This window comes from Diabrotica virgifera, chromosome 4, assembly GCF_917563875.1.
Source record: "Diabrotica virgifera virgifera chromosome 4, PGI_DIABVI_V3a".
Taxonomy (NCBI): Eukaryota; Metazoa; Arthropoda; class Insecta; order Coleoptera; family Chrysomelidae; genus Diabrotica; species Diabrotica virgifera.
This window is the reverse complement of record NC_065446.1, coordinates 49,242,371-49,269,663: the sequence shown is the minus strand read 5'-3', so window position 1 is coordinate 49,269,663 and position 27,293 is coordinate 49,242,371. Positions and strand designations below refer to the sequence as shown.

The following is a 27,293-nucleotide window of genomic DNA, read 5'->3' as shown; positions in this document are numbered from 1 at the left end:
AGTCAAACCTGCCATATCCGGATCAATGTGGCGACAGACCGATCCGGATATGAAAAAATCCGGATATCAAGACCACTACTTCTTTTACAGTCTCTGAAACGTTTTCTCCTTCATACATTCCAGTAATCAACGCCGTCAATAACTTTCGTCGATAGACACGTTTTATACATTCTATAATACATTATTTCGCCATCTTTTAGTTCTTCTTTTAGTGCGTTGTCCAACAGCAGAACTGCCTTTCTCGGTAGATTCCGGTAGATCCGGACTGCGCAGAACCGTCCGGATATGGGGTGGTCCGGATATGACAGGTCCGGATATGGCAGGTTGTACTGTAATATTAAAATTATTGTATTATTACATAAAATTCAAAAAGAACCTAAACAAATACATGAAGGAATCAAACTTATTTTTTATATTCCATGCATATTTTTATATCTTTTCTATATTTTCTATTATATTATTTTGCCAACAGTTAAGTGCAAGAACCAAGCAGCTCCAGGAGCCGCCCGGTTCTTGCTAAAAACCGAAAGCAAGGTAGCTCCAAATATCGTTGCCAGTTATGTGCCGTTATTAAGAGATACCCGTTTGTTGCAGGGAACGATCGGCCGATTTTTGTTAAGAGTAGGTCACTGAAAATCTTATTTTCGTAAAAAAGTGGAGTTGCCTGGTTATTGCAGCCCCCCCCCTTCAATTTCTAATTGTTTTTGTACAAATTTATATTAACAAATTAAAAAAAATTAGAAGACTTAATTTCTTTCTCATATTTAAAAATTTTTGAAAAATTTTGAGAACACAAAAAAGTTTTGCAATCAAATTTACTACAAGATAGAGTTAAGTGCAAATTTGAAAAATTATTATTATTGCAATATTAGCAAAAACCAATAAAAAAGGACCAAATTCAATGTTTTTCAATAATCTTTTTCCAATGTCTCAGAAAATAATACACTACTACACTGAACAGATATCGATATAGATAACAGAACAGATAAGAGAATCGTGCTATTACACTTAGACAACCGCTGGAGGTATCAAAATGACAGTGACTATTTCTGTATGTTGCGTAATCAGTTATTAGTTATAATATTTTCGATTTTTTGTTATAGATAATCAATTTTAGTAGTTCCAATATGACATAAAATCTAGGCATGGGATAAAAAAGTTTGTTTGAAGACAGTGTATTATTTTGTTCTTCTTAATGGCGGTACAGGCTCGTTTTTGTAATATTTTATTTAATTATAGAGTAATTTCCAAATTCTAACATAATTCTCAAATTGGGCTCAGTAGCGCCATTCTTTACTATATTACGAATATGTCTGCCAAATATCTCAACAAAATATTCAAAATTAATTTAACGAATTACGGAATTTTAAAGAATTAAAAACAACTGAAAAATGATGTAATTTTGCAAGGGAATATTCATTTTTACGTAAAAAATGGAAAATACTAATTATGCGCTTTTAAAAGTACCCAACATATTAGAAAGTTTTAATTCACGGGACGCCAATTAAAAAAAAATGATTAAAATTGCTCCAGTGGAAGCTGAGATAATAATTGAAATTCTTAAGTGCGCGCTATATTGAACGCGTGATTTCATTTTTGAGACGACTGAAATTGCTATTCTCACCACTGTTTCCCGTCTCTGCAATTTTAAAGTTTTAAATCAACATTTAACAAGATTCTACAAAAGGAAAAAGGTAAAAATTTATATCTACTAATGGTCCGAGAACTGTTAGACATTTTTGGGTAGGTATTTGAAGCAATCTGAAATTTTTTTCAGATCAGAAACATTTTTAGACCCTTAGACCTGAACATTACCTCAAAAAAAAGATCGAAACGTATTTTTTCGCTTTTTGACGATATCTTCGGTTCTAATTATCATTGAAGCTTATTTGTTCTTTTATTTTGTAGGGTTTTTATTCCGTATAACATGTTATTAAAAAAAAAAGAATGTGTGTGTACTTTGTACGCACATAAGAAGTTATACTTCTATTATATGATTCCAACGAAATTAATATACCTACTTTAAACAGTTTATTTATATTTTATTTAAATATTAAACTAATTTTAATAATTACTACTTTTCAAAATTTTTTATTAAAACAGTACCAAAAAATAAAAGAATAAAACACACAAACACATTGAAAAATGCCACAAATGATTTCTGAACAATAATTGTCGGAAAATTTTTTTAACTAAATACGTATTTTCTGAAACAAAAAATATATAATAAATATACTTACAATCATAAAATGTATAAAAAGAAAACAAAAAAATAAAAGTTTCTATTGGGGTTCGAGCCCGCTTATGTTTGCGTAGTTAGTATTGGAATTCATTCATCTTACATTTCTACCCACGGAGACACTTGCATCATGTGGGAAGATCGACGAACTAAACGGTTTAAACTTTTGACATTCGGAATTTATCCAAATTATTTTGATTTTGTAGAATATTGAAATATTAAATATTAAAATACAGCAAAACATAGAGTAAGAAAACACTATATTAGGTGAATATTGACATAAATTTTGATGGTAATCAAAGCATTACATGCTATTTTGATAGGTTCATTTTAAATTTTCTAAATAGGGTACCTATGTAATTTTTATTAGGATATTGAAACATTTACAATTATTACATACCTGTCGCTTTTAAAAACTATTTAAAAAGTCACTACAATTATAAACTTGCGAAATGAATTTCGACTCAATTCAAGCTTTCTGATTAACCCAGGTATAACATACCAAAAGTCACCGCCAGAAAAACATTCCACTTTGCGGTTCAGAGAGCCCATATGAAACGAGTCTTGGTACTCTATGCAGAGTATGGCATTAACAAAATAAGAAAATCTACGGTTTCGTTTTGATTAAAATCTGTCTTCATCCTTCCCCCGAGAGCACTATTTCTAGGTCTACCTGTTGTCAAGGAGGCTCTAAGGAAGACAGATTTTTACCATTCCGACCGTAGATTGTCTATATAAATTAAAATAATTTATATCGCAGTATGGATAGAACGCCCTCTAACGGGGAATAAGCGAAATTAATTTCGACTCAATTCAAGCTTTCTGCTTAACTCAGGTATAACATACCAAAAGGCACCGCCAGGAAAACATTCCACTTTGCGGTTCAGAGAGCCCATATGAGACGAGTGTTTGTACTCTATGCAGAATATGGCATGAAATGCGATATAAATTATTGCGATATAAATTATTTAAATTTATATCGACAATCTACGGTCGGAATGGTAAAAATCTGTCTTCCTTAGAGCCTCCTTGACAACAGGTAGACCTAGAAATAGTGCTATCGGGGGATGGAGAAAGACAGATTTTAATCAAAACGAAACCGTAGATTTTCTTATTTTTTTAATTATAAACTTGCTTTTTTCTTTGCCATCACAACAATAAAAACTAATATACACAACATTTGGTTATCCATAGTCTCCAACAAATATTGACACATGATTTTAACATCCAATCAGATCCCGTATAACGTTTGAGCGACTAATACAATACTGTCGGTGTGCGCATGCGCCAGGGAATGTAAAAATTTACCCTCGTGCCTTAAGAAGTATAACTTCAAAAAAAAATTGGCGCGAAGTTCAAATTTTTTAACGATTTTGAAATTTTTATACAGGGTTTTTCTAAATAAGTGTAACAAACTATGAGAGGCAATTCTGTTTAAAGAAATAATGACAGTTTGCTTGATAAACTTATGTGCGCAAAAACTTCGTTTCGCAGATAACGGGTGTTGATTTTTTTTACAAACTGATCATTTATTTATTGCTCCTCGTTAAATTTGTGACAGAAGTTCTACCTTTTCTTTTTTTTTTTCATACGTCATAATTGATCTTCTGTGACTTTTAATACCTTTTTCTATTTACACTTAATGATAACTTTCCTTAAACTATGTATCAAAATATGTTCAAACTACTTACAAAATTTTAAGTTTCGGCAAATAAACATCAAAGACATCTGGCTGGATTTTAAGCAGCTTTGGAGCTCTTAAAATATATCTGAAACAAAAAGAATATATTATTATCTATACCATGAAATAAAAATATTAAAAAAGATAGAGGCAGTTTTTGTTTTTAATTAATTCGGAGTTGGACCACCATCTCCAAATAGTTATTTCAGCATCTATGCATCCTCAATGAAGCTATGCAGTCACAACTCTGAATAGTCCAGAAAGCCACTGCGTATCCGATAGGAAAAATATTCTGATTCGGATTTTTTGTACAATCTTATTCAAAAAGGACTCCTTTTAAGAAATTTGCATGTTGCCAGGACCAAAAGGTGGTCAAAAATTTTTTAAACGTTTTTTTTTTTGTTTTTTTTCTAAAATTATTTTTTTTTGCATGGAAAAAAGTTTTTTATGTTTTTTGGATCATTCCAAACAGAAAAGTTCTTTAGTGACTTTTCTCTAAAAATGATAGTTTTTGACATATAAGCGATTAAAAATTGAAAAATTGCGAAATCGGCCATTTTTAACCCTCAAAAACTATGTGAAAACCTAAAAATTTGAATATCGCCAAGGTAATTAGATATTCTTTAAACATCGATTGATGAAATCCCGAAGAGTATTTTGCAATACAATATTCAAAACTCCTTTGTTTTTTAATTGATAATCAAGCGTGCACGACACTATTTTCCACCGACAGTATGGTGCAAATGAAAGGAATAAATTCGTTATTTCGTAAACCCGGAAAAATCCCGAAACAGGTCGATTTTTATTTTTAAGTTATGATATTGTGGCATATGTGGTATACTAGTGACGTCATCCGTCTGGACGTGATGACGTAATCGATGATTTTTTTAAATGAGAATAGGGGTCGTGTGCTAGCTCATTTGAAAGGTTCTTCAATTCTCTATTCATTAATATAAACATTTACATAATTATTTATACAGGGTGTCCAAAAATTTTTTAATAAATTAAATTATTTGACAAAAAAGAAGCAGAAGGACACCCTGTATAAATAATTATGTAAATGTTTACATCACTAAATAGAAAATTGAAGAACCTTTTAAATGAGCTACCACGAGACCCCTATTCTCATTTAAAAAAATCATCGATTACGTCATCACGCCCAGACGGATGACGTCACTAGTATACCATATATGCCACAATATCACAACTTAAAAATAAAAATCGACCTGTTTCGGGATTTTTCCTTAAAGTCGCCTGTTTACGAAATAACGAATTTATTCCTTTCATTTGCACCATTCAATGTCGGTGGAAAATAGTGTCGCGCAAGCTTGATTAGCAATTAAGAAAAAGGAGTTTTAAATATTGTATTGCAAAAAACTCTTCGGGATTTTATCAATTGATGTTTAAAGAATATCTACCTACCTTGGCAACATTCAAATTTTCAGTTTTTAACATAGTTTTTGAGGGTTAAAAATGGCCGATTTCGCAATTTTTCAATTTTTATTCGCTTATTATGTCAAAACTATCATTTTTAGAGAAAAGTCACTAAATATCTTTTCTGTTTGTAATGATCCAAAAAATCTAAAAAAAACTTTTTTCCATGCAAAAAAAATAATTTTAGAAAAAAAAAAAAACGTTTAAAAATTTCTTGACCACCTTTTGGTCCTGGCAACATGCAAATTTGTTAAAAGGAGTCTTTTTTGAGTAAGATTGTGCAAAAAATCCGAATCAGAATAGTTTTCCTAGCGGATGCGCAATGGCTTTCTGGACTAGAAACAAATATCAACAATCCTGCCTATTTAAGGGAAATCATCGCTATGCAATGTTTCCACATTTTGAGACGCAAAACAGCGACATCTCTCGTAATACGAGGAAGACGAAAATCCCTAGTTACAAAGTTTGCTACTTTTATACAATTAGAATAATTGAAATAAAAATAAAAAACAATATTTTAAATCCAAGACTTTTCGTTGTTCTGAAGCTATTTTCTTGTGGCATTTTTTAATCAAGTATATTCAAATGGGAAATAAGCCACAATTTTACCTAAAAATGATTTTATTAACGTTTCGATGCCCAAGTCGGGTGTCGTTGTCAAAATACAAAATAATACTAAATAAACAAAAATGTTGTTGCTTAGTAAAAAATTCTTCTAATAATTTATTTAATCTGACTCATTTATATCGGCAATTCAGACACGTATTATACATTTTAAAGTAGACGACTTTAAAATGATACTGCCAATATTGATGAGTTGCGTTCCTGGGACGACTTTACTAAAAGATAGTTCATTTGATTACATGAAATCAATCCCAACTCAAGAATATCCGCCACAAAAAATCATAGCATGTGATCTGTCTTTAAAAAGACAACCAAATGCAACGGTGGCACTGAAATTCTCGAGTTAGAGACTCCATAGTAAATCACGAGGGAAAACCAGGAAAAACCTCGTGATACTATCCCGACATCGTAAGTATTTTGGTTTACATTTAGTTTACTCTCAAAACTTATACCAAATTCTGAATTGATATTTTAAATTTTAAATAATACTAAAATACTAAATATGTACTAACTCGATATGTTACTGATTTACTAATTGTGGTATTTTCTTTCTATTGACTTCCTCCTTTAATATGGGTAACCACATCCTACTGCATTCTACCGAGGAATTTGCGACAAAATTGGTTTCATTTAGCATAATTAGAGCCGCTTCTTTGATTATGCTAAATTATGCTAAATGAAACCAATTGTGTCGCAAATTCCTCGGTAGAATGCAGTAGGATGTGGTTACCCATATTAAAGGAGGAAGTCAATAGAAAGAAAATACCACAATTAGTAAATCAGTAACATATCGAGTTAGTACATATTTAGTATTTTAGTATTATTTAAAATTTAAAATATCATTTCAGAATTTGGTATTAGTTTTGAGAGTAAACTAAATGTAAACCCAAATACTTACGATGTCGGGATAGTATCACGAGGTTTTTCCTGGTTTTCCCTCGTGATTTACTATGGAATCTCTAACGCGAGAAATTCAGTGCCACCGTTGCATTTGGTTGTCTTTTTAAAGACAGATCACATGCTATGATTTTTTGTGGCGGATATTCTTGAGTTGGGATTGATTTCATGTAATCGAATGAACTATCTTTTAGTAAAGTCGTCCCAGGAACGCAACTCATCAATATTGGCAATATCATTTTAAAGTCGTCTACTTTAAAATGTATAATACGTGTCTGAATTGCCGATATAAATGAGTCAGATTAAATAAATTATTAGAAGAATTTTTTACTAAGCAACAACATTTTTGTTTATTTAGTATTATTTTGTATTTTGACAACGACACCCGACTTGGGCGTTGAAACGTTAATAAAATCATTTTTAGGTAAAATTGTGGCTTATTTCCCATTTGAATATACTTGACCAAGACTTTTCATTAAGAAACTGCTTTCTGGGTGCATCCTGTATCTCCGGCTTTTACAATATACAGAGAGGGGCTAAATTATGGAATAAATTAATTTTATCTAAAATGGACCACTTTGGAGAAAAATCGCGAAACAGGTCGATTTTTATTTTTAAATTACAATTTTTTTGCATATATTTCATACTAGTGACGTCATCCATCTGGGCGTGATGACGTAATCAATGATTTTTTTAAATGGGAATAGGGGTCGTGTGGCACCTCATTTGAAACGGTGTTCAGTTCTCTATTCAGTAATATAAATAATAATATCATTATTTATAGAGAGTGACCAAAAAAATAATTTTTGAATTAAATTAATTGACGCAAAAAGAAGAATGTATGTAATTTATTTAACTAAAAATACATTGTATTGCTGTCAGTAAATAGAAAAAAATGCTTATTTCACAAATAAACATTTCTTTTCGCTTAAATTAAATCACAAACAGCCTCCCACCTACCACTTGGCAGTTTGAACATTTAATTTAAGCGAAAAGCAATGTTTATTTGCCAAATAAACATTATTTCCTATTTTATGAAAGTGATAGAATGTATTTTGAGTTAAATAAATTGCATACATTCTTCTTTTTTCGTCAATTAATTTAATACAAAAATTTATTTTTTGGCCACCCTGTATAAATAATGATATTAATGTTTACATTATTGAATAGAGAATTGAACACCCTTTCAAATGAGGTGCCACACGGCACCTATTCTCATTTAAAAAAATCATCGATTACGTCATCACGCCCAGATGAATGACGTCACTAGTATGAAATATATGCCAAAAAATTGTAATTTAAAAATCAAAATCGACTTGTTTCGGGATTTTTCTCCAAAGTCGTCCATTTTAGAGAAAATTAATTTATTCCATAATTTAGCCCTTCTCTGTATAAGCACAAGAGACGACGAATATAGAAGAAAGCAAATAAAGGACACTTTGGCCACGTATTTACCTTCTTTTCGTCCAGGAATAGGACCGAAAGACAATTTCGGTTTAATATTTTCAAAAATATTAAACTTATTAAAGTAAGTAATAAATAAGTGAATTATTACATAATCACAAAAGTATTGCATAATTTTTTAAACAGAAAATTTTTTAAAATAGCTGTTTATGAAACAGTTCGTGAAGTATACTTTTTGCGAACGCACGCGATTTTTAGAGCACGAGCGACAACCTAGGGAGTGCTATAGATCGCGTAAGTTCGCAAAAAGTGCTTCACGCACAGTTTCATACAATATTTTATCTACGATAAACAAATAAAAAAACTGTAACTAATCGTCACTGGAATTCATTTCTATTCTACAATTTGTAGAATTTTGACATTTAAAAATCCTAACTACTTTCAAACCACAAAACTGTCAAAAATTTTGTTGTAAGTCATTGCTTATGTCATCACCATGACAACGCGAAAGTTAAGGATATTTGATTATATGAAAGTGTGCCAAAAAACCCATTGATAGTGTGCGAAAATGTAAATCCCATTTAAAATACACTTTGATACTTCACGCACACTTTAAACCCTTCACGCACTGCTATTTACAGGGTGTAACAAAAATACAGGTCATAAATTTAATAACATATTCTGGGACCAAAAATAGTTCGATTGAACCTAACTTACACCGAGAGAAAAAAATTCTTGACATAAAGAAACTTTATTAATATTTAAGAAATATCGACTTGGCATATTGCCTAAGAAATATATCTTTGTATGTAAGATATAATTTTCTAAAATATTTCAAATAAATTCTACTATAGCCAAAGAAATATATCTTAAACATGATTGAACTATCACTTTCTGGCAAACTTCAAACCCATTTATCAGAAAGAAATTACACTTGATGTTAATTAATTTTATTAGTCATAAAAATATATTTTCTACACATTACAAAACTATTCTTTCTGAGCAATAATATTTCTTAGTAAGGAATATTATTATTTTACTATTAATAATTAATGTATTTAATGTTAAGAAATATATTTCGCAGAGATAAACTTATATTTAGAGTTAAGTTAATATTTCTTGAAAATAAAGTGATATTACATACGGCGAAATAAATCATTGTGTTAAGGTAAAATCATTATTTATTAATAAAACAAGATATAAAACGTTATTATTACATACAAATATTTTCTCCACTCTTAAACCACTAGCTTCTACACAACAATAAAAGGATGGAGAGGCAAATCCAACTTCCTCAAATTTTCCTTCATTTGTTAATAGCACTTTGTATATCGGCAATTCACTAAAACAAAATCGTTATGTAGAAAGAGTAAACTTACTTTAATAAATTTTTTTTTATAAAGATATAGATATTTATTTTGACATAAGAACTATTAACACTAATAATAATCAATCATATTTAGTTCAAACATGGCATTATTTAACCTACACATCTTTGTTTATTTTTTTGTTTTTGTTAATGAAATATTAATTATATTTATCTGTATAATATTAAGTCACACAATAAACATTGTTTAGCTAAAACAAGAGGGAAAATACAACCAATGTAAAACATTGAAGCAGACATAATAATAAATATGTAATTTTCTTAATTTTTATAATCTAAAAGAGACAGCATACCTAATCATTAAGAAATTTTATTACGGGAAAGTATTATTAGTTTACATCTAAGTCATTTAATACATATTAACTAATTCACGGTTCTCGGCAATAACATTTCTTAACCATAAACATATATTTCTTTTAGACTAACTGATTTCTTTATCTCAAATAAATTAACAGAAAATATCCTCAGCGTTGCGTTCGCCATGTTTGATATAGCGTTGTATTGTATATTTTTATAGAAGACGATATATTCAAGAAACCTACTACTTTATAAAAAGGTACTTACATGTATGAAGTTCTACCATTTCTGGAAAGCCCCGCAGTTGGTTAATAACTCCTTTCTTAATATTGTTCTGAAGATATATATTATATCATTCTGTCCCAGCTTTAAATTGTGGCATATTTCCCAGTTAGAATAATAAGCTCCTTTATTTCAGAGTCGTCCATCATTATACCTAAAAAGCATATAAAGATACTATTATGTTTCTTTTTTAACCATTCTGATACGCAACAATATTATTATTACATCTTAAATTACTCAATTTACTTTTATTTAATACCTATATATGTACGTACCTTCAAAATATCCGTTAATTTTTAAAGAACACCAATAAATCTAAAATCCATCTATATGAACATGAACATATCACGCCATCTTGACAAACACTGACGACTAAATCATAAATAGTTAATCTGCGCAATTCTTTTGTGGAAGAAATTCTCTTTGCAAGTAACATTTCGGCATTAATGACAAAGTTTTTATTTTATAACCACAGTTACTACAGAGGGTATTTCTGAAGAATTATTTCTTGTGGTTTAAAATATTTATTTGATTGCAAGAAAATTTCTTGTTCACAAATATAAATATGGATTAACTTAACATTATATTTCTTATACTGCAAAATATTTGTAGTTTTCAATTTAAGAAATAAAAACTTTAGGATAAGAATATTAAATGTAACCATTAATGTATTTCTTAGTATTGAAGAAATTATCTGTAAGAAATTATTGAGTTGTGTTTAAAAAACTCGTTTCTTTATATGTGAACCGGTATGTTTAAGTTGATAGGATATGTTAACTTTTAAGAAATATTGCTCAAAGCAGTGATTCTCAACCTGTGGGGCGCGCCCCCTAGGGGGGCGCGCTTTTAGCAATGGGGGGGGGGCGTGAAAATATAAAAAAAAAACACCTAAAACATTGACTAATTTACTGAAATCAGACCAAAACAAGGAGCTATACATAGTTATGAGCACTGAATACTAAATCAACAACTTTAATTTAAATTAGTGACTTCCTTGGGCCTGTTTTGCAGAGCAAAGCTTACCGAAACAGGGTGTAATATTAGAAATAGACGCTCTCAGTTCTTTCTCTATATTTAGCTGCGATCTATATTTGGTCTTTAAAGAAGCCATGGCGGAAAATCCTGTTTCGCCAAGGTAGGATGGTGAAAACGGTAATAGTATACGGAACTCTCTGGTTTTCAGTGCAGAAAACTCATCATTTACCCCTGCCCAAAAGTCAAAGAGGGCTCTAATATTAAACTGTTTCTTGATTTGGGCATTTGCTGTGAAGTCTATGAAGGTTTCTTCTTCTGCAGTAGAGAGCTCTTCGGGTGTAATTTGAAACGGATTCCCGACCTACTCATAACTATTAGGTACGTATTAATTGGTCGTCGGCAAAAAAGTATCTTTAAATTTCTTTGTCAGCATTGCTAAATAATTTTCAATGGTTACAAAAACAACTTTCACGTGCTGTTATTCAGCCTGGTAGGTTTTAAAACATTCATCCACATTTTCAAATATTTCTAGGTTTTTTGCTTTAAATTTCTGCTCCACAATTTCAATTTTCTACAGAAAGCGGTAACTTTATCGTTCGTATCAAATATATGTGTATTGGCCCCTTGAAGTTGTAAGTTTTAAATATTTAGTTTCTCGAATATATCAACCAAGTAACTCAATTTCATCAAAAATAATAATTTTCTTCTAGAAAAATGGCGATTTCATGTCTTAATTCAAAACACGTTGTAAAAATTGCCCACGTAATAACCAGCTTGCCTCACAATAAAATAATAATGCTGAATGTACTGCATCCATGTCTTTGCAAAGTACAGAAAATATTCTAGTTTTCAAAGGTCTCACTTTTATGTAGATATTTAACTATTGTTACAACAGTAGTTAGCACAATATTCAAGCCAGAGCTTCTGTGTTGATCATACAGTGTCTCTATTTTTACTTCATTTATATAATCATTTAACATAGCAAATAATTCAAGTGGCTTTGCTATCAATTCTATTGGTTTGTAGAAAAGTAGTTCTACTACTGATCTGCCTCACAAAATCGAACGTAGGCAATAAAATGAGCATATTTATTGCTACTGTTGCCTCATCAAGCTGAATCGAAAACAGATTTTCACGCAACTTCCTGATTAGCTGATCCTGTACATACTCAGCTATATCACCAATTCGGCGGGCAACAGTATCATTTGATAGAAGTATACACCCCAATTGTTTAGCAAAATTATCTCCAAACACAGTTTCTACAATTTTGATTGCAGTTGGTAATATAAGATCTTCACCAATAGTGTTAGACTTTTTAGATCTGGCTATTTAATATCAGATTTTATAAGAGGCAAGTAAAGCTATTTCATTCACAGTCAAAGTTTTTATTAAAACTAATTTTTGCTTTTGACGCCATTTTAATTTTAACTCGAAGAATTCTCGGGGTTTGTTAATGTACTCACTATGAAGCGTTTCCCAATGTCTTTTTAGTTTATTAGGTTTCATGCTGCTCAAGGTATCGAGGGGGGGGGGCGCGGTGAAAATAATTATGGAAAATTGGGGCGCAAATGGTAAAACGTTGAGAAACGCTGGCTCAAAGAAATCGGTGTTTTAGGAGAAAAGAAATTGTTCTCTCGGTGTACCTTAGTACAAATATGCACTTAAAAAAGTTATAGCCCTTTGAATTTACAAAATAAAAATCGATTTTTTCCAATATATCGAAAACTATTAGAGATCTTTTATTGAAAATAGACATGTGGTATTCTTATAGTAGTAGTATTTTAAGAAAAAATTATAGTGACATTTGGACACCCCATAAAAATTTTATGGGGGTTTTGTTCTTTTAAACCCCCCCAAACTTTTGTGTACGCTCCAATTTAATTTTTATTGTAGTACCATTAGTTAAACACAATATTTTAAAAACTTTTTTGCCTCTTAGTACTTTTTCGATGAGTCAGTTTTTATCGAGATATTTTGAATATTTGTCAAATCCACCACATATTTGTATATGGCTAAGTACGATTATGGAGACTTGGTAATAATATGAAAATTTATTTATGATTTACATTTTTAGGTATATTTTGAACCATATCAAAAAAGAAACCACATCTCGATTAAAGGCGCCTTATCGAAAAAATACAAAGAGGCAAAAACGTTTTAAAAACAATGTGTTTAACTAATGGTACCGCAGTAATAGTTTAATTGGAACATACACAAACATTTGGGGGGTCTAAAGGAACAAAACCCCCATAAAATTTGTATGTAAACATATTAAAAAAGAAGCCGCCACTCGATAAAAACTGCCTTATCGAAAAAATACTAAGAGGCAAAAAAGTTTTAGAAATATTGAATTTAACTGATGGTACCGCAATAATAATTTAATTGGAACGTACGCAAAAGTTTGGGGGGTTTAAGGGAACAAAACCCCCATAAAATTTTTATGGGGTGCAGAAATTTCACTATAATTCTTTTTTAAGATGGTCCAGCCATAAGAATGCCACATGTCCATTTTCAATAAAAAATCTCTAATAATTTTCGATATATTTGAAAAAATCGATTTTCATTTTGTAACTTCAAAGGACTGTAACTTTTTCTACGTGCATATTTGTACTAAGGTAAGTTAGGTTCATTCGAACTATTTTTGGTCTCAGAAAATGTGATTTAATTTACGACCTGTATTTTCGTTACACCTGTATAATGATAGTTTTCACAAACTAAAAACATACATAATATGACATAGAGTATATAAATATTTATAATTACTCGTTATAATGCTCCTCTATCGTCTTCTTAAGGTGTCTACAAACCAATAACATTTTAAGTTGAAGCGCGTTTTTGCAGAAAAAAAATAGTAAACAACGTTGTTGAAACAGAATATTTCTTTTGGCCATTTGTGTTCCAGAATTTGATCTGTGCACTATTTCTGCTTGAGTTTTCAATGAGGTGATGCGTTCTTACAAAAAATAAGTAATATAACGTCAGAACAAGCAGTCCAAATTGTAAGTTCAATTGGAGATGGACGATCGCAGCAATATCTTGCTAATTTTATGAGAATCCAACAATCCAGCGTTTTATCAGCTTTAAGAAGATACATAATAGAGAAAGTGGAGGATACACAAGAATACCAATTCCAGGACTTCCCAGGTGCACTAATAAAAATGTATTTATAAATAATTGTAACTAATATTTAATTAACCCATTCGCTGCCATGTTCCAAATCTGGAACAATTGTTAGTTTCGCTGCTGGTTACAAGATGTCACTGTTGGTCTTAAATCTGATAAACTATTTGTGTTCGGTAGTGTCTATGGAGACCTGTAAGAAGGAGTGGAAACGCAATGCATCGTTTGTGGGCTAACTTTTCAACCTCTAATTCAACTTTCAGCAATCGCCGCTAGAGGCGCAAGTGTTCGAATAGGTGCTACAAATACATTAGCTCTTATGGACTTATTTATTATTTAACTCATTTTATTATTGTTTTTAGCGTAATTAGACATTAATTTATTGGTGGATTGTAGCTGAATATGTTTTATGCCAAAAATAAATTATTTTAACCTTATAACATATCGACGTGTGGTAAAAAGTGTATTCTTTTTATACCATTTGTGCGAAGATGTAGGTGTTGTTGGCCTTACACTTCGTCCTGGTGCCTTTGTTTCGCGCACCAGTTATAGATCGCTGGTTTTTCCCCTTGGGAAAATTGAATTTTCTTTCCTTAGGGAAATGGTTTCACTTTTTCTCTACTTTAACGAAGGACCACCCAAAGCTTTGGGACAAAATGAAATATACGAGAAGAACGTTTTTACTAAGTCTATTTACCAAAAACAATTACAATAACGAAATTTTGGACGCCGATAGCTTGCTTGCAATAGCTCAATAAACACACTATGAGCACGAAAACAAAAAGAGTTGGCACTAGTTACTGAACACGTATTAAAGAATCCGGTTTGCGCTGAACCGAGAGCGTTGAGCTCCAACCTTTCGACTGTCCCGTCTGGCAGTTGCAACTGTACTGTCCACTGTCTCCGAATACACACACCCCAACCCCCTTTCATCGCAACCGCCTTCCTTGACCTTCAAAATTTCCTTTTTTGGTTAAAGTTTACGTCAGCGGTCTTTCTCATGAAATGGCCTGGTTGGAATTTTTGGATAACAAAGACTGAGAGATAAAAATTTCTAACTGTGTACTGTCATTGTTATAATTCTTAAGAACGCATTATGATTATATTTAGAAAGTTACTTTTCAAGCAAGTACCGGCATCCGTAAAGATAATTAAATTTTAGGAAAATTAGGAAAGTCTATATCTTAAAACTAATATACAGCGTGAGCGAAATTAAACTAATATTAAACATTGTTGTTTAGCAACATAGTCCCCCCGTTGATGTGACCTACATCTAAATGAGTATGAGGTAGAGGACACACTTTAACAATAGATCTTATGAATGTTCCGTCTTTAGTTCTTACTTTTATGGTTCGAACCTTGCCGTCTTTACCTGGTAATGTTTCAATTACTCTTGCCAATGGCCACTTTAGAGGGGGAGCGTTGTCATCGATTAGGAGTACAAGATCGTCAACTTTAATGTTTTCTTGGGGCGTAAACCATTTGGGCTTGTTTTGGAGACGATTTAAATAATCCCTGGACCAGCACTTCCAGAAATGCTGCTGAATTTTGCTGCATTTCTGCCACAGTGACAAACTATTTTCGGATCTTGACGAGATGTCTTTCTCTGGATAGGAAGTCATGCTGCTGCCGATCAGAAAGTGACCGGGGGTTAGAAATGAGAAGTCATTTGGGCTGTCTGACAATGGACAAAGTGGTCGTGAATTTAAAACTGCTTCTATTTGAGCTAAAATAGTGGTTAATTCCTCGAATGTAAAAATATTATTGCCTATCATCCTTACCAAGTGATACTTACAGCTTTTTATTGCTGCTTCCCAAATTCCACCCTGATGTGGAGATCGAGGTGCAATGAACTTCCACTCAATTGATGTTGAGGCTGCGAATGCCTTTATGATAGGTAGGACATCCGCTCCCATAAAGAAGTCGTAAAGTTCCTTCAACTGATTACGAGCTCCGAGAAAATTGGTCGCATTGTCCGAATATATCGTTTTAGGGATGCCTCTGCGTGAAATGAATCTTTTCAAAGTTAGTAGGAAAGCTTCAGTACTGAGACTGGACACTAGCTCTATATGGACTGCCTTAGTAACGAGGCATACGAATACTGCTATATAAGCCTTACAAATGGGTGCACGTCGCAATCTTGAAGATTTTATTTGAAGTGGGCCCCCGTAATCGATACCAACATTAGTGAACGGTCGAGAGACCTGAAACCGCTCTTTGGGTAGATCGGCCATTATTTGATAAGCCGGCCTTGCGTTAAATCTATAACAGCTCTTACATTTGTATATGATTCTCTTGATTTCTCTTAGTCCATCAAGAGGCCAATAAGTGAGTCTTATGTTTGACAATGTATTTTGAGGGCCGGTGTGCAATAGGCGAATGTGTTCTCTTTCAAGCAACGATCTAACTACATGGCATTTTGAAGGAAGAAGGAGTGGAAATTTTTGATTATATGAAACATTTGCGTGGCGAAGTCTTCCACCAACTCTTATAAAACCAGATGTGTCTATAAATGGATTCAATTTTAAAATTGCCTTATTTTTAACTAGTTTCTGGAGCTGTATGTCGTTAAATTCTGGTTGAAAGAATGTTAGTTGAATAATTTTGACTATCCTTTGCTCAGCTTCTATCAGTTCAGTAGCCGAAAGTACACCATTTCTTTTGTTTTTCTTATTCTTAAGATTGTAGATAAACCTATTGCAATATGCAATTACTCTTTGTAAACGAGTGAAGGATGAAAATTTGCAAAATGTTGTATATAGAGTTGGCTTTGAATTATTTACAGTGTGAAGAGTGCCTTTTATTTCAGGGACACCTGTTAAGTCAGTATTTGGAACGAATTCATTGAATTTAGTGGTTGTGTTCATTAAAAAGTTAGGCCCATGCCACCATAATGTATTTTCTATCAGCAAAGCGGGTGTGGTACCGCGAGAAAGAATATCTGCAGGGTTATCTTTAGACCCTATGTGATTCCATGAATAAGTTTGCGTTAACTCCTGTATTTGAGATATACGGTTTGCTACGAAGATTGACCAACGAGAAGGATGAGAATTAATCCATGCAAGTACGATTTGGGAGTCTGTCCACAACCTAACCGAAGCTATGGGAGAAACCTTTGGTGAAATAATAAGGACAATATTTGAAATCAAGGTAGAGAGCAAAACAGCACCTAATAATTCAAGCCTCGGTAGGGAAATGATTTTTAACGGAGCTACACGGCTCTTTGAGGTGATTAGGTTGCACGAAACGGTTCCATTTTCATGTAAAACTCGTAAATAAATACAAGCACCATATGCTTTCATGCTTGCATCGCAGAAACCATGGATTTCAATTCGAGAAATATTGAGAGGATTGAGCAGAGGTCTAGAAATTGCAAGTTTGGCGAGATCAGGAATGTGAGCTAAAAAATTTAACCATTCTGAGGAAATTTCTTGTGTGAGTTTGTCATCCCAATTTAAGTTACACATCCAAATTTTTTGCATTAGCAACTTTGCAGATACAGTAATCGGATTTATTAGACCAAGAGGATCGAAAATAGAGGCAATAATGGATAGAACTTCTCTTTTTGTGTATTTTGTTTCATTGGAAATGTCAGGGATAGATATAGAAAACAAATCAGACTTAGAATTCCAACATATCCCCAGAACTTTATTTGACGAATTTTCGGGTTTTACCACATAATTAGAATTTTGTGATTCAGTGGAAATGGAGTCGAGAAACTCAGAAGAATTAGAACTCCATTTATGGAGTGGTATTCCGGCGGAATTTAAACTCACAGAAAGCTGTTTATAAGTCTTATGCAAAGTGTCGATGTCATTTGCACCATGTAAAATGTCGTCTACATAACAAGAATTTTGTGGTGCATCAGCAGCTAATGGGTAATTTCCTTGATTACGAACTGCCAACTCTTTGAGGCATCTAGTGCTTAAAAAACTAGCTGAATTTGTGCCGTAAGTCACGGTCTGAAGTTCTAGACATTTTAATTCTTCTTGCGGGGAATTGCGCCATAGAATGTTTAACAGAAATGTCTGTTCCGGATTGATTCTTATCTGCCTAAACATCTTTTCGATGTCATCGATGAGAGCATATTTGTAAAGTCTAAAACGAATTAGGATTTCGAATAAATCAGGTTGTACGGTATAACCTTTATGCATAATATCATTGAGAGACACATTTGAGGTTGATTTCATTGATCCATCAAATACAACCCTGAGTCGGGTAGTTAGGCTATCATGTTTGAGAACACAATGATGTGGAAGAAAAAACTTATGTACTGACGATTCATTAATTTTAGAAAGAGGAACGCATTTACAATGACCTAAAGATACATATTCTGATATGAAATCATTGTACTGACGCCGTAATTCGTCTGATTTATTAAGCCTTTTTTCAAGATTGAAAAAACGTCTTTTTGCCAAATGAAATGATTCGCCTAATTTTCGATATTCATTAGGAGTTTTCAGAGGTAGGTCTACTTGAAATCTGCCACTGGGAAGAATTGTAAACGAAGATTTGAATATGTCCTCAGCTTGCTGTTCTGAGGGAGTTAATGTTTTTGCATGAATAGGATTGATAGGTTTAGTCTCTTCTATTTCCCAAAAGTTCTTTAAAAGAGAATCGAGATCAACAGTTTGTGCGTGTAATGAAACATTTGAGTAATAAGAGTGAACATTAGTTGAAGGATTCGAGTTTGATCCTAACATTGCATTACGAGAATATGGAATATTTCCTCCTACAATATACCCCAAATGAGTGTTTTGAAGAATAGGAAGATTGGGACCTAGTTTTATTAAGCCATACGTAACTAGATCGAAATAGATATCAGCTCCTAAAAGAATGTCTACGTCCGACGGGGTACAGAAATGTGGATCTGCGAGTTTTACATTTTTTGGTATTTTTAATAAATTTAAATCAAGCGCGACTTGTGGATGCTGGCACGTAATGCTTTCAAGGATAGCGCAAGACAGATAAAAATTTTTGTCAGGAGATGTGTTTGAATGGATTTGAAGGTCTACCATCCTGTTTGAAACAGAAGAAGTTTGAGCTATGCCTGATATTTGAAGATTTCTGGTATATGGTGAATAAGAAATTCTTTTGGCTAACCTGTCTGTTATGAACGAAACCTGGCTACCGGAGTCTGTTAAACAACGAACTGAGATGGGATTATTTTGAACATCGTAAACAGTTACCAAAGCAGTTGCGAGTAAAACTTGTAGGTTTTTCGAATATACAGAGTGAGACGAAATATTGCTCGGACCTGGGGGATTTTGCATATCTGGCAAAGATTGCGGAATTGCATTTAGAACAGAATTGTTCTGCGAATTTTCTTGAATATTCTCCGAGGTATATTGAGAAGGATGCTGGTTTTGACGTTGGTCACGGAAATTACGAACAAATTGATTTTGGGCGGGTTGACTTTGATGATTTGACCTATCGGAAACTTGCTTTGCATTATTTTCCGACGGATGCGAAATGTGGAGCAAAGAATGATGGCGCCTATTGCAGGTTTTGCAATTCGACAATGAGGGACAAATATTAGATTTATGGCCACTAGCAAGGCAATTGAGACAGAAACCTTTGTTCTTTACTTTTTGTATACGCTCTTGAGCAGTCAAATTTAAAAATTGTTGGCAAGAGTATACCTTGTGTGAGCTAGAATTGCAGACAAAACATTTAAAAAGTGTATCTCTGTTATCTGCAGAAGTATGCAGAGACGGTTTTGGTTTATGGTTTGTTTTTTCTTCAAAGATCAATTTTTCCAATATCTTACATTTCTTTTCAATGAAATTCAAAAACTCATCTATCGTAGGAAGTTCGTTAAAATCTCGTTAAAAATATATGAATTAAAATTAAATCTGCAAGATTGTCGGAAATATTTAAATTGTTTATCGCACTTAAATTCTTTTTTATGTGAGTTAAGAATTCACGCAAGTTTTGAGCAGTATTTTTTGTTATTGAAGGAACGTTCAAAAGTTGTTTTAAATAAGTATTAATTATTAAACATTTATTTTCAAATCTATTTTTAAGTATATCGAGAGCAACAGAAAAATTTGAACCCACAATTTCCAAATTTTCAATTAGTTGTAGAGGTTTTTGAGAATTGATTTTAAGTAGATTAGTTTTTCAATATCTGAAAGATGAGTGTCATTTACGATAAGTTTTGTGAAAATCTCGGAAAAACTAGGCCAATTCCCTATAGTCCCATCGAAATGAGGAATTTTTAGCTCCGGTAAGCGGACATGACGGTTATTTGAGTTTGTGGGACTTTGTTGAGCTGAGGTGCTCATAACAGAATTTACTGAAATTTGATCAATTTTATCATTTAAGGCTGATTCCAAGATTAGAAATCTCCCTTCTACATCTGCCATGTCAACAGCATATGCATCATCTAATATTTCTAATTCATTTTGAACGTCAAGGTACTTGTCAAAAACTTTTGATAAATAATCTTTTCTAGAAATAAGTTCATTTTTTGAAATATTTTTATTTCCATTATCTTTTAACCAATTCTCCAATCTAGTTATCGAAGCTTTGCTACGACCCCTTGCCTTAACAAGGTCATCTCTTGCTTTAGTGAGATCGTCAACGGTTTTATTCATGGTTGACTGCGTAAATTAGACAAAAATTTGATGAGCGAAAACTACGTGAAACGATTTGATCTTTGAATTAAAAACCAAAAAATAATATTAAACAGAGAAATTAACGAAATATGAGAATGTCCAATAAAATCAGGAAAATATATTAATGTCCAATAAATATAAAAAACAGCGAAATAACGAAAGTGTTCAATAAATATTCAAAGAGAGTTTATAGTGTGCACTTCACAAGTAATATTAAAATTAAAAAGCTTACAGTTTGTTGTGAGTTTGATGCGATGCGTTGAATCAGCTACCACGATGAAGAAGTCTGGAGACGTCCACTGGAAGATCCTGAAGGTGCGTCGATGTCTAACTTGAAGGTGAACCAAGCGAAGATCTTTGGTTCGAAGTTAAAATATGAAGATATCCGGTCTCGAAGGAACATGTGCGAAGATGTAGGTGTTGTTGGCCTTACACTTCGTCCTGGTGCCTTTGTTTCGCGCACCAGTTATAGATCGCTGGTTTTCCCCTTGGGGAAATTGAATTTTCTTTCCTTAGGGAAATGGTTTCACTTTTTCTCTACTTTAACGAAGGACCACCCAAAGCTTTGGGACAAAATGAAATATACGAGAAGAACGTTTTTACTAAGTCTATTTACCAAAAACAATTACAATAACGAAATTTTGGACGCCGATAGCTTGCTTGCAATAGCTCAATAAACACACTATGAGCACGAAAACAAAAAGAGTTGGCACTAGTTACTGAACACGTATTAAAGAATCCGGTTTGCGCTGAACCGAGAGCGTTGAGCTCCAACCTTTCGACTGTCCCGTCTGGCAGTTGCAACTGTACTGTCCACTGTCTCCGAATACACACACCCCAACCCCCTTTCATCGCAACCGCCTTCCTTGACCTTCAAAATTTCCTTTTTTGGTTAAAGTTTACGTCAGCGGTCTTTCTCATGAAATGGCCTGGTTGGAATTTTTGGATAACAAAGACTGAGAGATAAAAATTTCTAACTGTGTACTGTCATTGTTATAATTCTTAAGAACGCATTATGATTATATTTAGAAAGTTACTTTTCAAGCAAGTACCGGCATCCGTAAAGATAATTAAATTTTAGGAAAATTAGGAAAGTCTATATCTTAAAACTAATATACAGCGTGAGCGAAATTAAACTAATATTAAACATTGTTGTTTAGCAACACCATTGTAGATGGAGATGTGACATCAAAATTAAATTTGTCATAACTTTAATATGTAGGACAGCTTATTTTGAAGCGGAAATATTTTGTCACATTATCTAACTGCCACATTTATATACCAACGGTATTTCAACCGCAAATTAATTTGTTAATATCTTTGTAACTGATATCAAAAAGTTTGTTAGTTGAAAAAATTTAACGTAACTGTAGGTAATTGTTTTTAAAAAGTTTAAAAAGTTATTTAACTAATTTGAAGTTTATTGGTCAATTTTTTTTGAAATATTCTTTTTATCAAAATTTAAAATGCTTTTTCTTTTGAACACTTCATATCTATATTCTGAAAGCTTATCTATCAGATGTTTAAATTTAGTTAATAAAAATATATGTAAATTAACTACAGACAACAGTCTGACTTTTATAAAATTAATGTTAATTTTTGTGAAATGTTTTGTCTCAAAAAATGCATTGTTTCGACAGAAAATATTTCAAGATCCTCCTACTATTATCACTATAATTTTCAGATTAAAATAAAAACCAATAATAGGCAATACACAAATTTTATTTACACCGAAGGAAATAACATACAAACGAATAGGTATAATCCATGAACGTTATAAATAACATAAAGACAAATCTTTATAAAAAGTCTTTATTAACTTCCTTAAGTTCCCTTTTGAATTTTTTATCGGAACGATAACTCGATATAAATCCCGGTACGAAGCAAGTTCTTTTAGTGTAAGCTTTCTTGGCACTCATATTTAAATAATATTAACCACCAAAACCAGTAATCTTATATTAACTACGAATAATTAATTATTTTCGAAGTTTTCTAGCGAGAAACCAAGCAAACAGGCAAAATCGTGTACAAAAATTTCAAGGTCGTCCTATCTCGATTCCTCTCCTCTGTGTAGGTCTCCATAGTAGTGTCAAAACAACACGTCCGTACTGAATTTACTCACTGGTTTCGTATAAGTGGCATTTGTTTTGTGATTCATATCAAAATTTCAAGGAAGGTGCAGTTGTATAACTTCTAGTTCGATTATAGCTATTTTCTGTTGTGAAATATTGCGATCGGGTTAAGTTTAATTAATATTATTTGCCTATACAATATATCTGTATCGTTTAAATGCTTAACCTCAAATTAAATATACCGAGTAACCTCTAGTTTTTGCATGTTCCAAAAATGAAACTTGGCGGTATATGTTGCTAATTGAGGTTTTTCTTTTTAGTTTGGTATTATGGATGTGAAAACATTTTATGGAAAGAAAACGAGTTGTTCAGCGGATACTCTGAACAATCTAATCGATGATCTAAATAAGAAGCAGTTTGATTCTGCAAACATATATATTTATCCACCAGCGGAAGATTCTGATGGAGATTCTGAATCATCGGATGATGTGAATTTCAATGAGATTTTTCTGATAAGTTTTCATCAAAGATACTGAACGCCCCAGCTGAGGCAACTCTTATTTCACAATGTGAGACACAAGACGCTGAAGATATGTTCTCGACGAGCGATGATGAACTTTCAATAAATGTGGATCAATCTAATAAAAGAGCGAATAAATCCAATAGACAAAACGACTGGAAAAGAGGTAACTTGTCCCTAGATAATCATCAAGAAAATATCTCACTTTCAAATCGAAATAATGTTCAATGTGAAAGTGCAATCGATTTCTTTACACTTTTTTGGTGTGATAATTTCTTTGAATACATAAAAGACGAGACTATAAAGTATGCCCGACACAAAAATGCAAACACATCATTTGAGGTTACGATTGAAGAACTCAAAGTATTCTTTGCAATCCTACTGATTTCTGGTTATTCCCAAAGGCCTCGAAAAGATATATACTGGAGTTTGGACTTGGATCTCAGAAACGAAGCAATCGCCAACGCAATGCCGAGAAATAGGTTTAGAGAAATTTTGCAAAATTTACATTTTTCAGATAACACTAAGCTACAAAAAAATGATAAGTTTGCTAAAATAAGGCCACTCATAGAACATTTAAACAGTTCATTTATAAAATATGTTCCGGTTGGTGAAACCATATCAGTATCTGTTGATGAATCCATGGTGCCGTACTACAGCCACCATAGCTGTAAACAGCGTATTCAAGGGAAACCTATTAGATATGGGTTTAAATTTTGGTCTCAGAATGTATCAAATGGTTATCTTGTGGGTACCGAACCTCACCAAGGGAAAGGAACCTTACTAGGAGAGAGTAACTTGAGGCTAGGTGGATCTGTAGTTACAACTTTTGCCGAGAGGGTGAAGCATAATTTTCCAGATCAAAAATTTTACTTTTTTATTGACAACTTTTTTACTGGACTTCCAATGATAAAGGCCATGAGTGAATTGGGATATGGTTGCACGGGTATCATTAGACATAATCGAATTGGGAAATGCGCGTTGAATAAAAACGCAATGAAAAAATCAGTTAGAGGATCCGTTGATTCATACACAAGTTCTGATGAAGATATAATAATTATCCAGTGGAAGGATAATGCCATCGTTCACGTGGCTTCAAATTGTTATGGCGTTCAACCTACAAAATCGGTACGTCGTTATTCTGCAGCAGAAAAAAAATATATAATGGTAGACGTTCCCTACGCAATTCAGCAGTATAATACTCATATGGGAGGTACTGATTTAATGGATAGAAATATCGCTAACTATAGACCAAAACTGCGTAACAATAAATGGTGGTGGCAAATTTTTGTTCATTTTTGTCTGCTTCAATCTCTAACGCATGGATTTTATATAGAATTCAACACCACAATAACATTCAATCTAACGCTGATGAATTCGTTAAAAGTATGCGATCATTGGATTTATTAGGGTTTACCAGAAATATTGTGGCAACATATCTACTACTCAACCCTCGACAACCAAAACCTGATAAGACAAAATTAGGAACAATATTTCGAAAAATTCCAGGATCTGTTTCACAAAATATGTCGGTTCTGCATTACCCAATTTCTTTAAAACAAAACAAATGCAAAATTTGTAAAAAAAACACAACTTTTGGATGCGGTATTTGTAAAATTAATGTACATCCTATTAATTGCTTCAAATCTTTTCATGAAAAAAATTAATAGATCCTCTCAAAATGTCATCATTTTTTATCAATAAATGTTTAAGTTTAAATTGACGTTGATTTTTTATTACTTATTTATGGCCATGTTCCAAAATTGGAACAAAAATATTTTTATGCAGAGGGCTATTGTGAAAAGACTAAGAATTATTTTAATATTTTTCTATAAGTATATATATATATATATAATCGGTTCATAATGTTCTACGACGTCTTCCGATTCCCAATCGCCATTGCTCTCGATCGTAGCACATGTCTTCGTTCAAGCCTCTTTCTCTGATTTCCCTATGGATTCCTTCTATCCAGCTTTTCCTAGGTCTTCCTCTTTTCCGCCGTCCTTTTGGTGCCCATCGTAGCACTTGCTTGGGTAATCTGTCTTCTTCCATACGTTGTACGTGGCCAAACCATCTTAGTTGCTTTGTTTTTATATCGTCCATTATTGTATGCTTTACATCCATTATCCATTTCTATAAGTTCAGAATATAAAATTGACCTGTAGAAGCTATAAAATTTAAAAAATGAAGTTTGGCAGCGAATGGGTTAATATCTTGGTCTAAATATTTGCAAAACTGTGCTGTTTACTTTGACAAGTTGAAAAATGTGAGTCACATTAATCGGGATCAATGTCACTGAATGTTTTTATACAAAGATTAGAATTTTATGTGAAAGTATTAAAATATAACTTTACGAATATCACACGACGCCGACGGTCAGAATAAATAAGAAAATATTGCTCTACTTTTTCTCAAACTTGTTGTTATTGGGCAATAGCCCTCCTCCTTCGGATTCTAGTAGTTTTTAAGCAATATGTTTTCAAGCAAAATTATCGATAATTTTGATGTACTTGTGTAACCCGAGAATTTTTTTCGATAATTTCCCTTCGTCAAGTATTACGTCAAATGCCCTTCGTTCCTACGCAAAAATGAACATTCTGTGACATTAATGACAATTAACGTTTTACAGCATGTCAAAGAGATCACCATGAACAGGTTTAGCAAATATTCAGGCGAAGATATCAATAAATTACTAGTTAAAATGATTTAAAAAGGCAGTTTTATTCATGAAATAATCTTACCGAATTAGTCTGGAGCTCTTCGACATAATTAAACACACTTTTACAAATTAAAACTGTCAAAGTGTCACTCGGGATATAAATTGATAATTTTGGAACTCTCGTGTAATTACAACTGATAATTTAAAAAAGATTCTAACCCAACCTAAAACTAAAAGGCAAGCCAATAAATATACAAGGTGTCCCAAAAGTAGCGGAACGGTCGACTATTTCGCGACATGAACATCGGATCGAAAAACTAAAAAATACGTGTTTAATATTTTTCAAAAATCTATCGAATGACACTAAACACGTCCTCACTCTACCTCCTGGAGGTGGGGTGGGGGGTAACTTTAAAATCTTAAATAGAAACCTCCATTTTTTATTGCAGATGTTGATTCCTTACGTAAAAGCAAAAAGAAAGTAACTTTTATTGAAGATATTTTTCCATTTATGGATAGATGGCGGTATATTCGGTAAAAACGATTTATCGTCATGGTCATACCATAGGTAAATTATAGAAACGGTCTAATATCTCAAGAAATACACTTCCAAATGCAAAACCAAAAAACATATTTTTAATATTTTTCAAAAACCTATCGAACGGCCTCAAACACGACCCCCCACTCTACACCCTGGAGGTGAGGGTGAGGGTAACTTAAAAAATTTAAAATGGGAACTCCCATTTTTTATTGCAGATTTGGATTTCCCATAAAAAAAATAAGTAACATTTATTCGAACCATTTTTTAGAATTGTTGGTAGATAGCACTATCATCGGAAAAATGCGATTTATTAGCGCCATCTATCAACAATTCTAAAAAATGTTTCGAATAAATGTTACTTATTTTTTTATTAGAAATCCAAATCTGCAATAAAAATGGGGGTTCCTATTTAAGATTTTAAAGCTACCCCCCACCCCTCCTCCAGGGGGTGGAGTGCGGGTCGTGTTTAATGTCATTCGATAGATTTTTAAAAAATATTTAACACGTATTTTTCAGTTTTTCAGTCCGATGTTCATTTCGC

The 27,293-nt window shown here is 32.6% G+C and overlaps 1 protein-coding gene across 1 annotated transcript in view; it reads right to left on the bottom strand.

Annotated features, from left to right (window-relative positions):
• Positions 1-27,293, bottom strand: part of LOC114327466 (uncharacterized) — a 713,641-nt gene that overhangs the window by 484,239 nt on the left and 202,109 nt on the right. Inside the window, exon 5 of the mRNA XM_050649213.1 lies at positions 3,931-4,008. Coding sequence (XP_050505170.1) covers positions 3,931-4,008 — 78 coding nt within the window. The remainder of the gene's footprint in view (positions 1-3,930; positions 4,009-27,293) is intronic.